General features: G+C 64.6%; 1 protein-coding gene across 4 annotated transcripts in view; it reads left to right on the plus strand.

Annotated features, from left to right (window-relative positions):
- Positions 1–12,581, plus strand: part of ANO7 (anoctamin 7) — a 29,705-nt gene that overhangs the window by 9,559 nt on the left and 7,565 nt on the right. For 3 of the 4 annotated variants that reach the window (XM_045034737.1, XM_023257878.2, XR_006583689.1), the window contains exons 5-18: positions 795–902; positions 1,473–1,609; positions 2,354–2,411; positions 3,127–3,237; positions 4,151–4,316; positions 5,643–5,733; positions 6,637–6,733; positions 8,091–8,234; positions 8,306–8,443; positions 9,089–9,187; positions 9,279–9,381; positions 10,264–10,375; positions 10,615–10,669; positions 12,264–12,361. In XM_045034737.1, coding sequence (XP_044890672.1) covers positions 795–902; positions 1,473–1,609; positions 2,354–2,411; positions 3,127–3,237; positions 4,151–4,316; positions 5,643–5,733; positions 6,637–6,733; positions 8,091–8,234; positions 8,306–8,443; positions 9,089–9,187; positions 9,279–9,381; positions 10,264–10,375; positions 10,615–10,669; positions 12,264–12,361 — 1,517 coding nt within the window. Of the gene's footprint in view, positions 1–794; positions 903–1,472; positions 1,610–2,353; positions 2,412–3,126; positions 3,238–4,150; positions 4,317–4,425; positions 5,734–6,636; positions 6,734–8,090; positions 8,235–8,305; positions 8,444–9,088; positions 9,188–9,278; positions 9,382–10,263; positions 10,376–10,614; positions 10,670–12,263; positions 12,362–12,581 lie in introns of those variants that run through there. The other variant, XM_045034738.1, reaches the window with a different exon arrangement.

Raw genomic sequence — 12,581 nt, forward strand, 5'->3', positions numbered from 1 at the left:
CTTCAGTATAGGTGGCAGCTCCCGGCACACAGCACAGCCGGCCGGTCGCCCGAAGCACCGCCGAGCCCATCCCGCCCCGGGCGTGTCTGCTCCAGTGGGCCCTGGGCGGGGGCTGGCCATTGGCATTCAGGGAACCCTAAAGGCTGTGACGCGGGGCGGGCTGAGAGCACCTGAACTAGGCAAGGTTCTGGAAACCAGGCCCCAGACCGTGTGCACCGGACCGGGGTGCCCCAAGTCCCCTCTCAGAGACCCAAGAGGGCCTGCGACGTGTCTCCACATGTGCGCACGCATATGACAGTCACGCGCATGCACTAAACACGTGTGCACACATGTGCGTGCATAACATAGAGGCCCAGCGGCCCGTCAAAGGACAAGACCATCGTTCAGTCTCTGCAAACCAAAAGCTGACTCTATTGCCTGCTGACGTCAGGAGAGTGGGGCGGGTCAGCCACAGTCTCTGGACGAGGCAGGCTTTGGGGAAGGGTGTGTTTGGTCCTGCCAGTCCCAGGGGGCGTGGCTGGCGCAGGCTGGGTGCCATCCCTCCCTGGCCGCTGGGCTGGTTGCTGAATGGGGGCGGTCACTGCCCGGTCAGCTTTCGGAGGCACATTCAACAGGCAAGTTGTCATTTATGGAACAGACTTAAAACCGGTGCTGGTTACTTGTTACCATGGCTACAGAAGCATCTGTCTTTCCCAGGAATGTAAGTGGACACACGTGCACGCACTCCAAGCGTGCACACACACGCATAGGTGCACACGTCCCTCAGGCTCTCATGGAGCCCTTGGTCTCTGCAGCGTGCTGTCCAGGGTGAGAACGGAGCAGTGCACTACGTCCTCCTCAGGGCCCCCTGGGCCGTGCTCTGCTACTACGCCGAGGACCTGCGTCTGAAGCTGCCCCTGCAGGTGCCCGGGTGTGCCCGGGGCGGGGGGAGCGGGTCCTCCTCAAGCGAAGGTCACTCATGATTGCGCCCTCATACCACGGCCAATACCAACACCCCTGGAGGCTCCCACTCGGTGTCCACGAGGGTCCCTCCCACCCCCATCACTGTGCCCCAAGAAGCCTTGGTGGGCAGAGAGGGTCAAGGTACCGGGCTCGGGGGGTAGGGAGCGTGCATAGGAGCCAAGGCTCTGAACTGGCCACCTGGACTCCTCCAGGCCCAGACCCCAGAGCCCCCCCCCCCACACCAGAAACCACCCACTGGGGGCCAGCCCCAGCCTGGGGGACACGGGGCGAGGGGCAGCACTTTCCAGGTGACCTCCGGATGATATGCCTGGGGGCTGCTCCCGCTGCCCACCATGGCCCAAGGCCCAGAGAGCGCCGGGGGCTGGCCCGGTCAATCCCCGCAGGCTCCAGAGCCAGGGGAGGGCGGGCAGGCTCCCTCTGCCCACTTTCTAAACCCACGCACCCCCACCCCACACGTGGTGCCCGCCTCTGCGTCCGAATCCGCTCAGGAGTGCAACCGTGCCCTCCAGGAGCTGCCCAACCAGGCCTCCAACTGGTCGGCGGGCCTGCTGGCGTGGCTGGGGCTCCCCAACATCCTGCTGGAGGACGTGCCCGACGTGCCCCCCGAGTATTACTCCTGCCCGTTCAAAGTGAGCAAGCTGTCAAGGTGAGACAAACGTCCCCCAAACCCGCTGGGCGCTTAGGTCCGTTTCCCTCTCAGCTATTGGTCTGTGGTGGGTGGGCAGGTCCCTGCTCTGCAAGGTCTTCAGGGCTCAGGCTCCTGGCTTCTGAGGCAGAGACAGGAGGCGCTGTCTCGGCTCGGGAGGCGCTGTCCGCGTGCACGGGACAGCCCAGCCGCACGGCCACCCCAGCCACGGAAGAGGGGAGTGTCCAGGGGCGGTGGGGACCCCTGTCGGTGACCAGCACCGAAGCTTCGCAGGTGGTCTTCCTGCCCGTGCCGAGCACACCTCCTTTCGGGGGGAAGCCAGCAGTTCTGGGGCTTCCCAGGATTCCGGGGGCCCAGGGAGGGCCCCTGGCCGATCGTCCATCCGCACAGGCCACCACCAGGCACCACCCACGAGGCCATTGACCCCCTGCTTAGAGTCTCAGGTGGAGCGTGGAATGCTACAGGGCTCCTTGGTGAGCCTGGTGCTCCCACACAGGCTGTCGGGGGGTGCTTCCGTGCTGTCCGGGGACCCGGCTGTGACCTCCTGCCCCCAGACTGGAAAAGGCAAGGCAGGAGTTGATTGTGCTCCCAGGTTAGGGGTTGTCTTCCCAGCCGCGGGATGAGGCTGTGCGTGCGCGCCCGTGTGCACCATGTGCACTCGTGTGCGTCCCGTGTCATGTGCCCGTGTGTGCTCTCCTGCACGTGCGCGGGTTCTCGAGTTCTGCCCTTTTCCCGCGCCCTCAGGTTCCTCGGGAGTGACAACCAAGAAAACTTCTTTACCAGCACCGAGCGGCACCAGATTGTGAGTGTGTGGCTGTGGGCCTCAGACCTCCCGGCCCTGAGCCGGGAACAGAGGGGAGCCGAGCCGTGGACGCAGGAAGACTGTCCCGTGACCGGGGCTACCCCCCACCTCACGGCACAGCGGGGGCCCCGCTCGGCACCCCTCGGGGCCCCCAGGACCCTGAATGGACGCCACAACTGTGGCTTGCGGGGCAGACGGCCAGAGGCACCAGGCCCGGGGGAGGGGGGGTGGTGGTGCGGGTCCTGCTGGCTGGTGAGGAGGGGCCGAGGGCCAGAGCACCGGCACAGCCACAGCACCCCTGACAGATGCCCTCCAGGAGGCCTGTTCCGGTGGCCTGTGGTGGGGAAGACGCCAGGACAGGCCTGCCCCTCGAGTCCCCCGCTGACCACCAAAGAGCAGGAGGCCATGTGGGCTGCCCGGGGGCCAGGGGCGGTGCCCACCCCTGACACAGGCACCCGGGGTGGAGGCTGTGACCCTGAGTTGGGGCCTGGGTTCAGATCCAGACTGGACTCCTGTGATTCCAGTGACTGTGGCCAAAGTAAAGTGGGGCGTCGGGGACGGTGGTATGTGTGAGCCTGCCACGTGCGGAAGAGCTGGACCCACAAAGTCTCCTCACTGCTTGTCAGCAGAGGGCTCGGCAGGGGATCAGCGGGCCGGGATGGTCCTGCCCTGCTGGCACGTGACAGGTAACCGGCACTGTTCCCACCACCCCTAGCTGTTTGCGATCCTGGCCAAGACCCCATATGGCCACGAGAAGAAAGGCCTGTGCGGGATCGACCAGCTGCTGGCGGAGGGTGTCTTTAGCGCGGCCTTCCCCCTGCATGATGTGAGACCAGGGGCTTGATGGGGTGGGGTGGGGCCCTGGCCTGGGCGTTAGGGTGGGTTCCTGGTTGAGGAGGACCGCCAGGTCCTGCCGTCCACCTCCGGGCATGTGGGGCAGCGGCCCCCTCTGTGCTAGGCCGCTGCGGTCAGACGGGCGGCCCAGGCCACGCTTGCCACGCGACAGGGCCACACGAGGGCCTGTCTGAGGCTGTGGTGGCCGGATGCCACCCTCCTTGCCATGTGACAGGCCCAGTAGCCCTCCCTCCCTGGACAGCTTCGGTCTCGGGGAAGACGGGGAGGTCTTCTGTGCCCCTCTCGAAGCCAGGTAAACTAGGGCGGTACCAGGGAGTGGCACCCGTTGGCCTGACCAGGGTCCTGGCAAAATGTCCACCATGTGGGTCAGGAAGCTGTTTTCCGCCCGGCCCCCTGCGCAGTACCCACCGCGAGTCCTCAGAGCTGCACAAAGAGGGTGGGGCCTGCAGGGCTAGGGCAGGCCGGTACCCGCAGCTGTGTGACCGTGGGGACCGTCCCTCCTCCCCAGACGCTGCCTAGGGGTACATAAGGCAACGGGCGGGATGGCGGGTGCCGCCTGGCTCTGGGAGGCGCTGCTTTTCCACAGGCGCAGCCGGCCCCACTTGCCCTGTGGTTGCTGCGGGCTGCACATCTCTGGGTGGCAGGAGCCCCTACCCAGACATTCCTCCTGGTGTCTTCCAGACCCTTCCCTGCCCTGGCCCCAGGCCCCAGGAGCCCTGGCTGAGGGGCTCAACGCAGATAGCCCTTCCTCGGAGGCCTACTTGGCCCCTTGGCCCCCCCACACCCCTCTTTCCTTCCTCAGGCAGCCCTCCTGAGCCCCACCCCTACGACAGTGCCCGGTCGGCCAGCCTGGGTCTCCCCACCCGACAGCTTCTTGTCCACAGGGCCCGTTCAGGACACCCCCAGAGGGCCCTCAGGCCCCGGGCCTCACCCAAAGGCAGGTTCTGTTCCGGTACTGGGCTCGCTGGAGCCAGTGGAACAAGTACCAGCCTCTGGACCACGTGCGCAGATACTTCGGGGAGAAGGTGGCCTTCTACTTCGCCTGGCTTGGTGAGTCCTGCCCCGCCCCGGGGAGAGCCACGCTGGCCCCTCCTGGGGAAACCCTTCCCGATCCCCAGCCTTACCTGCCCAGCGACCACCAGCCCCAGTAATATTCCTGTGGCTCTTCTGGGCCCTAACGCCCCAGCAAGGGACTAGGAACACTCCTCCGCAGGTAGGGCCCTCCTGACTCAGCCCCCGGTGTCCCCAGCCCACCAGATGCGGCCCACGAGGCCCTGGGCCACTCCAGGAACTCCCGACCAGCTGAGGTCACCCCTGCCTGGGGTCCAGGGCCAGCCACCCTCTTAACACCTGCAGGCAGACTGGCACCTTTGGAACGACCTTCTTCCCTGGGCAGCCTGGGGTCCTCTGCCCCCTCACAGGCTCACCCCCATGAGCATGGCCCTCTCCCCACTGTTCTGTGCCCCAAAACTTCTGAAGTCCTTTCTCATCCCTAAACACAGTACCCGTGCCCTCCAGCCCCAGGCATGGGCAGCCCTTCAGTCGTGCATGCATGCATCTGTTCAGGCCTCAAGCCACGCTGGGGATGCTGTGCAGCACGCAGGGACTCTGCTCTCATGGAAGGCACCAGCCATGGGTGACACAGAAGGAGAGGCCACCCACAGCCTCTGTGGCCCCAGAGAGGGCTGGGAGGGTGGAAGGGTGCACCAGGCCCAGGCATGCAGCCCAAGGCATAGCATGTGTGCGAGGACCCCAGGGGGGCCGGGTGGAGCGGGGGCCATGGGACAGCAAAGCCAGGTTGGAGGGCCGCAGACGGCACGAGGACAGGGTCTTCATCTGGGTTCCAGACAGGCCGGCCTTCTACGGAAGTGCCTCTGCCCATGCAGGATGGGGCTGGAGGCAGACCCGTGGGAGACAGTGGGGTGACCGCTTGAGGGATTGGGGGGTAACAGGAATCTGGCCACAGTGGGTGGGCTGAGGCAGAGGGAAGCATCCAGAATGGACCGCCATCGGTCTCCCAGGGTGGAGCGCAGTGAGCGGTGTGCTTCCCACGATGGGGACGTCCATCCCAGGCATGGTGCTTAGAGACCAATTGGACTCGGGAAAGGGGTGTCCAGGAGGTGTCGCCACACTGGGCTGGGGCTCTGGGGGAGTCAAGTGCCGAGGCCAGGAGCGGGGGGCTCTGCTCAGAGCTGCCGGCAGAAGGTCTGACTCTGCTGGCGGAGCATGGGTTCCCCAGGGACAAGTGTGGCTGTGCAGACCCCACCCACTGCTTCGCTCTGCGCTGGGTACACGGGCCCACTCGGGGCACCGACGGCGGACTCCCAGGGTCCCTCCGCCCAGTCCCGGAGGGCCAACTCCAGTGTTGCCCTGCAGGGTTCTACACAGGCTGGCTCCTGCCGGCAGCGGCAGTGGGCACTCTGGTGTTCCTGGCGGGCTGTTTCCTGGTGTTCTCAGACATACCCACGTAAGTGTCATCTCCCAGCCCCCGAGCCTTGCCCTGCGTCTCCTGAGGCGGGCGTGTGGTTCAGGGACCCACAGGTGCCAGGCCCCGTGCAGAGCTGGGGATGGAGGTGAGCACTGAGCATAACCATGCCCTCCTGTCGTAGAGGACACCGTGGACCTGGCTGGAAGGCTGACAGGTGCACGGGTGTGCTCCCAGACCGACACAGGTGCACGGGTGTGCTCCTGGATTAATTTTATTGGTACTTACCCTCGCTTCTTGTAATAGTATAAGCTTTTCTTATCAATAAATGGCCTTGGGTTTTACTTCATTATGGAGCTAAAGTTTCAAAAAGTTATCTCAAAAATTATCATTGCACAGGAGCACCTGGGTGGCTCAGTTGGTTAAGCATCCAACTTTGGCTCAGGCCATGATCTCGCAGTTCATGGGTTCAAGCCCCGCGTCAGGCTCTGTGCTGACAGCTCGGAGCCTGGAGCCTGCTTCGGTTTCTGTGTCTCCCTCGCTCTTTGCCCCTCCCCTGCTTACTCTGTCTCAAAAATAAACGTTAAAAATATTTTTAAAAATTCGCATTGCATGTATCTTAAAGCAATTTTTTATTATTTTTTAATGTTTATTTTTGAGGGGGGATGGGGTGGGGGCACAGAGAGGGGAACCGAGGATCCAAAGGGGGCTCCGTGCTGACAGCACAGAGCCCAGCACGGGGCTCAGACCCACGAACCGTGAGATCGTGACCTGAGCCAAAGTGGGACGCTTATCCGACTGAACCACCCAGGCGCCCCTTAAAGCTGCTTTTTAAAGAAATGCTGAGCCTGGCAAAGGCAGCTGGGGGGAGGCAGGGGCCAAGGGGTGGGGCTGGCGTGAGCCCGCTCCCCTAGGGCTCCTGCAGCCTGTCCTTGTGCCTGGAAGGCAGGAGTTGTGTAGCGGCGCCGATCACTTTGAGATGTGCCCGCTCTGCCTGGACTGCCCCTTCTGGCTGCTCTCCAGTGCCTGCACCCTGGTCCAGGTACGAGGGGGACGGGGGAGGGGAGGGTCCCGCCTGCCGGTAACACCAGCTCCGGCACCGTGGAAGGCAGGCCCGCTGTGGCAGCGCTCCAGCTGGAGCCGTGCCGGCTTTAGCTGCGTTGTGTTGTTGCGCATAAGTAGCCAAGGTCGCCTGGAAGACTCCCCAAGGCAGACAAACCCCGAAACTTTTGGGGCACAGACAGCCTGAGTGGGAGGCGGGAGGAGGGAGGCCCCTTGGGTCCCGGACCCTGTCCGCCCACACGTCAGCACCGCGCACCGCCTGGGCACGTGGGCTTTTCCACGGGGACGGCGGCCCTGTGGCCTTGCCTGCATGCCGCCCACATTGGACCGGGCGCCCTGGTGCCCAGGATGGACCCGCAGCCCAGACACACTTTTGGTACACCCCTGGGACCCCGTCGGAATCAGCTTCCCAGGGCTGCTGGCACAGGTGATCGTGCCGAGGGGCTTAAAACACCAGAACTGGGGCGCCTGGGTGGCGCAGTCGGTTAAGCGTCCGACTTCAGCCAGGTCACGATCTCGCGGTCCGTGAGTTCGAGCCCCGCGTCGGGCTCTGGGCTGATGGCTCGGAGCCTGGAGCCTGTTTCCGATTCTGCGTCTCCCTCTCTCTCTGCCCCTCCCCCGTTCATGCTCTCTCTCTGTCCCAAAAATAAATAAAAACGTTGAAAAAAAAAATTAAAAAAAAAAAAAAAACACCAGAACTGTTTTCTCACAGCTCTGGGGGCCCCAAGTCCGAGATCAGCGGCCGCAGGGTTTGGTTTCTTCTGGGGCGTCTGCTCCACGGCCCTCTCCTAGCGTGTGGGGCTGCAGGAGTCTTCGGTGTTGGTTGGCTTGCGTCCCCCAACCTCTGTCCTCGTCTTTCCTGTTTCCCCTTCTTTTCTAAAGCTGTCACTGGGCTTAGGGGCCGTCCCGAGTGCTCCCACCCAGATGTCCTTACCTTAACTATATGCGCGAAGGCCCTCATTCCAAATGAGGTTACGATCCGTGGTTCCAGGGGGACGTCACAGTTCAACCTATCACCATCCGCCCTCTGGCCCCCAAAACTTCACATCCGTCCCGTGTGCCAAATACGCTCGCCCCAACCCAACGTCCCCCAAAGTCTCAGCCCGTAGCAGCGTTGAGGCGGAGTGGGACGTCCCGCGTCCCATTCCCTGAATCGTGGCGATCAGGGGCCACCCCGGGGCGACGCGCCCTCCCCGTCTGTGGGCCTGCGCGCGGAGAGACAAGCAGGGCGGCGGGCAGGCACAGGAGAGGTGTTGCCTTCCAAAAGGGAGCACTCGGCGGGACGCAGGGCCCACGGGTCCCACGCGAGTCACAGCCGCGCCCGCCCGCGCCCGCAGGCCGGCCGGCTCTTCGACCACGGCGGCACCGTGTTCTTCAGCGTGTTCATGGCGCTGTGGGCCGTGCTGCTGCTGGAGTACTGGAAGCGCCAGAGCGCCACGCTGGCCTACCGCTGGGGCTGCTCGGACTACGAGGACATCGAGGTGGGTGCCCGGGACCGGGGCCGCTCCTCCCCACGCGCACGGGCCGCTGCTGAACGCGGGCTCCCTTCCAGGAGAGGCCACGGCCCCAGTTCGCCGCCTCGGCCCCCACGACGGCCCCGAACCCCGTCACCGGGGAGGACGAGCCCTACTTCCCGGAGAGGAGCCGCGTACGCCGCGTGCTGGCCGGCTCCACAGTGGTCGTGATGATGGTGAGGGAGCCCCTGCCACCCTGCCCTCCCCTCCCCACCGTGAGCCCTGTGGGGCACCTTTCGTCACCCCTTCTCCCCTTGAGGCTGGGAGCCCGAGGCTTCTGGGACCCACGAGACTCTCACGGCTCCCAGAAGGCCCCAGAAGGCCTTTGTGGGCCCGGGCTCCAGACAGGGGACCACGCCCGGGGCCACGCTCGGGGGTCCAGGCTGTAGGAGGCGGTGTGTGCCAGGTGGGGGCTCTGGGAAGGTTTCCCGTGGACGCGGGCCTGGGGCAGCCTTCAAGCGTGGGGGGAGCATCCAGCACGGGGGCCCACCCACCCCTGCTCTCCAGCCAGAGGGGCTTCCAGACAGGACCACCTCCCTCTCCCTCCCCTTCCAAGACATTAGCAATCCCCAACGTTCGTTCGGTTGCTGAGGGCGCAGGGTGGGGGTAGGAGGGATGGCTCCGTAGCATCGAGGGCCCAGAGCGACGCACGGCGGCCTCTGGCCATCCACGTGGTGCCCACCCTCCATTCTGAATGACCTTCCTCCGCACCCTCCCCCTCTGCCCCCCAACTAGGACGGGCGGGGACCACGGCCAGCTCTAGAGGGCCCTGCAGTGCCAGGCCGCCGCACGGGGGCTCACGCACTTGCCTTGCCCCACAGGTGGCCGTGGTGGTCATGTGCCTTGTGTCCATCATCCTGTACCGGGCCATCATGGCCATCCTCGTATCCAGGTCCAACAACACCCTCCTCGCAGCCTGGGTGAGCCTCCACCGCCCACTCCCGCTGGGTGGGGTGGAAGGCTCTGGACCACCCCTCCCGCGCTCCACTCTGACCCGCCAGCTCCCCTCAGGCCTCGCGCGTCGCCAGCTTCACGGGGTCGGTGGTGAACCTGGTCTTCATCCTCGTCCTCTCCAAGATCTACGTGGCCCTGGCCCACATCCTGACGAGATGGGGTGAGTGGCCAAGGACGCTGGGCGCTGACCCTGGGACCCGCCCATCCCTGCCGGCCAGAACTCGACTTTCTGTCCTACCTATGGGCCCTTCTGTCCGAGCGAGGCACCGACGGGGCATGTGGGACCCTGCCCAGGGGCCTCACACATAGCACTGAGGGGGGGCCTCCGTGGGCGGAGAACGGGAGACCCTCACAGCCGAGCTACCCCTCCGGGGCCCGGGACACACCCAGCCCCCTCCACTTTCCTGAGCCCCTTCCGTCTGCTCTGCCCTTCCTGCCCCTCTCTCCATCCCCTCTCTGCCAGCCTCTCTCCTCCTTTCCCTGACCCCCATCTCCTAAGGACAGACGCTAATGAACCAGTCTGTCCGTTCCACACAAACTGCTTACCTGTTACCAGCCTGGTCTAAGAGAGGGACAGAGGACTCACCTGGGGACGGTGGTGTGGGGACAGCAGTGGGCAGGTGTCCAAGGAGAGGCTCCAGGTGTGGGGACAGCAGGGACGGGCTCTGTTGCCCCGAGTGTTTCTGCAACAGCAGGCTTCGTGCGTCCCCCTTTTCCAGCCACGGGTGTCCCCCTCGATTAACATTGTCCCCAGCCCCGGACACCTCCTCCGCCCAGCCCCCAGGCTCTCTTCTGTCGCTCCAACCCCTTGTGCCCACCTGTGCGCACCGTGGTAACTCAGCGTCGGTGCCACCTCCCTTCCCTTCCCCCAGCTCCTCCTCTACCAATGCAACGTTTTTAAGTGACTTTGAAAATAGAAATTTAGGAGTGCCATACTCCACCCCATTCTCGAGTGAGTTTCCTTAAAACATCCGGCAATGCGACCTTCTCCCTCCCTGGCTGGCCTCACGTGGGGGACTGAGCGAGGCCCCCTGTGCCGCAGAAATGCACCGCACGCAGACCAAGTTCGAGGACGCCTTCACCCTCAAGGTGTTCATCTTCCAGTTTGTCAACTTCTACTCCTCCCCCATCTACATCGCCTTCTTCAAGGGCAGGTCAGCGCCGCTCCCTCCACTCTACCCTCCTGTTCCCCCCGGCGGGCACGGGACGCTGTCCAGACGCCCGGGGAAGGGGGCTGTTGGCACAGGAGCCGAGGGTGGGACCGGGGCCAGTCCCGGCCTCGGGCCTCTGAGCAGACTCGGCTTCGGGCCCACCTGGTGTTCCTCCTGTCAGGCGGGCGAGGGGGCAGCAGCCCCTCCTCACTCGTGGCCTCCGGGCCCCAATTCTCCTCCAGGTTTGTGGGATACCCGGGCAACTATCACACCTTATTTGGGGTCCGCAACGAGGAGGTGAGTGTGTGGGGAGGCCAGCACCCGCCAACGGAGGCGGAGACCCTGGGGCGCGCCTCCTGAGCCTCCAGGGCCTCGGACCTTCCTGCCCCGCACGACCCCGCACCGCTTGCACGCCTGGTCACAGGTCCTGCCCGTGCCTCCTGTTCCCGTGTGGCTCGGTGCACACCCGAGCCGGGTTCCAGCCCTGGTGAGGGACCCGAACCACCGTGGGGGAGCGGGGGTGCAGGGGCTGGACACCCTCAGGGGCTCGGTGCCCGTGGCCAGGGCGGCCCTGGCTTCTCGCCGCGGCCAGCCCCAACCCCATTAGCACAGGCTGCTGCGAGAGCCAGGCGTGAACCTGGTGGACGTGGAAGTGGGTTCGGTGCAGGATGAAGCATCGCTATAGTGTGGGGTCCCCCAAGCAGACCCCAAGATAAAAACTCAGGTGCAAGCAATTGTGGGCGTTACCCCAGCAAGCATGTGAGGGGTGGGGGCGGGGCAGGAGAAGGGAGCGCGCCTGCATTTGAGGGAGGGGTCACTGCTATGAGCCCCTGGGTGCGACTCTGTCCCGGACCTCCTGGGACATCGGAGGAAATCTCCAAATGGTCCTCGTGCATCTGGGTCCTCACCAGGGCAAGGCCAGGCACGCCCGAGCCCAGAGGTGCAGGCAGCATGAGGGGCGTGCCTGGGACGGTCCGCAGGTAGCTTCCGAGCTGGGTCAGGGGACACGGGTGGGGGTCTGATAGCTCCTGCTGAGCTCATCACCTAAAAGACCCGCTTCTTTCTGAGAAAAAGAGGGTCTCCTTCCTCCCCGCAGGTTTGGGCTGTGACCCAACCCAAGAGCTGACTGCAAAGTTGCCACCTCTGAGGGACACTCTCCATTTTCCATGAGATGGGAGGAGCTTCCTAGGGACAGGCAGCTGGGACCCCGACCTGGGGGCACGACTGTGCACGACACGCCATATCAGTGAAGCAGCATTCAGCTGTCAGTGGGAAAAGTTCCCAACTCAAACTGGCTTAAGCAAAACAGGGAGTGCCACTGGCTCTGGTACCGAACACATTCAGGGCCCCGTGGGCTCAGGTATGGCTGGATCCAGGTGTCTAACCAGTGCCGAGCTGCTTTCCCCATCACTGGCGTGCACTCAGGCAGGTTCTCCTTAGCTGGTGGGGGAGACCCTGCAGTTGGCCTGACACCCTCGAGCTCAGTACCCCTGTGCCGCCTCAGGAGCCCCCGTAAGAGCCCCAGCCCAACTCTCACTTGACTCGGGTCACCGATTCGTGGGGCCTACATCTGAGTCCTCCCTGGAGGCACAGGTTAGGGTCAGCCCCACATAACCCACCTTTGTGTGGGTCCCCAAAGGAAAGCTGGGGTGCTACAGGGCAGCACCCCCATCATCTCTATGCACAGTCTGCCAGCTGGACCTGGGGGAGACTGGGGGGTGGTTGCATGAGGTCGAGGAGAGGGAGGGACAGTCTCTGCAGTCCTGGGTGTGCTGTGGCATGTCTGAAAGGGAGGGGACGGCGTGGGAGGGGACGCCTTCGAGGCCCAGAGAAGGGTGGCGGAGATGAGGCCGGTCCCTCCCAGAGCTAACCTGAAGCCTCGCTGCTGCAGTGTGCGGCCGGAGGCTGCCTCATCGAGCTGGCACAGGAGCTCCTGGTCATCATGGTGGGCAAGCAGATCATCAACAACGTGCAGGAGATTCTCGTCCCGTGAGCCACCCCACCCTGCCCTGGGCAGCAGCCAGGGGCCGTGGGATTTGGGAGCGTCTGGGAGAGCAGCCCCTGGCCCAGCCCCAGCCCGGAAGAAGAGGTGGAGAAGACCACCTCGATGCCTCATCTGCAAGGGAGGGGGAGGGTGTGCCCCAGCCACCCGCCCCGTGTGGTGTGTGGTGTGTGGTTGCCGGGCAGGCTCACGAAGGCCTCTGGCCCT

Source organism: Felis catus, chromosome C1, assembly GCF_018350175.1.
Source record: "Felis catus isolate Fca126 chromosome C1, F.catus_Fca126_mat1.0, whole genome shotgun sequence".
NCBI lineage: Eukaryota > Metazoa > Chordata > Mammalia > Carnivora > Felidae > Felis > Felis catus.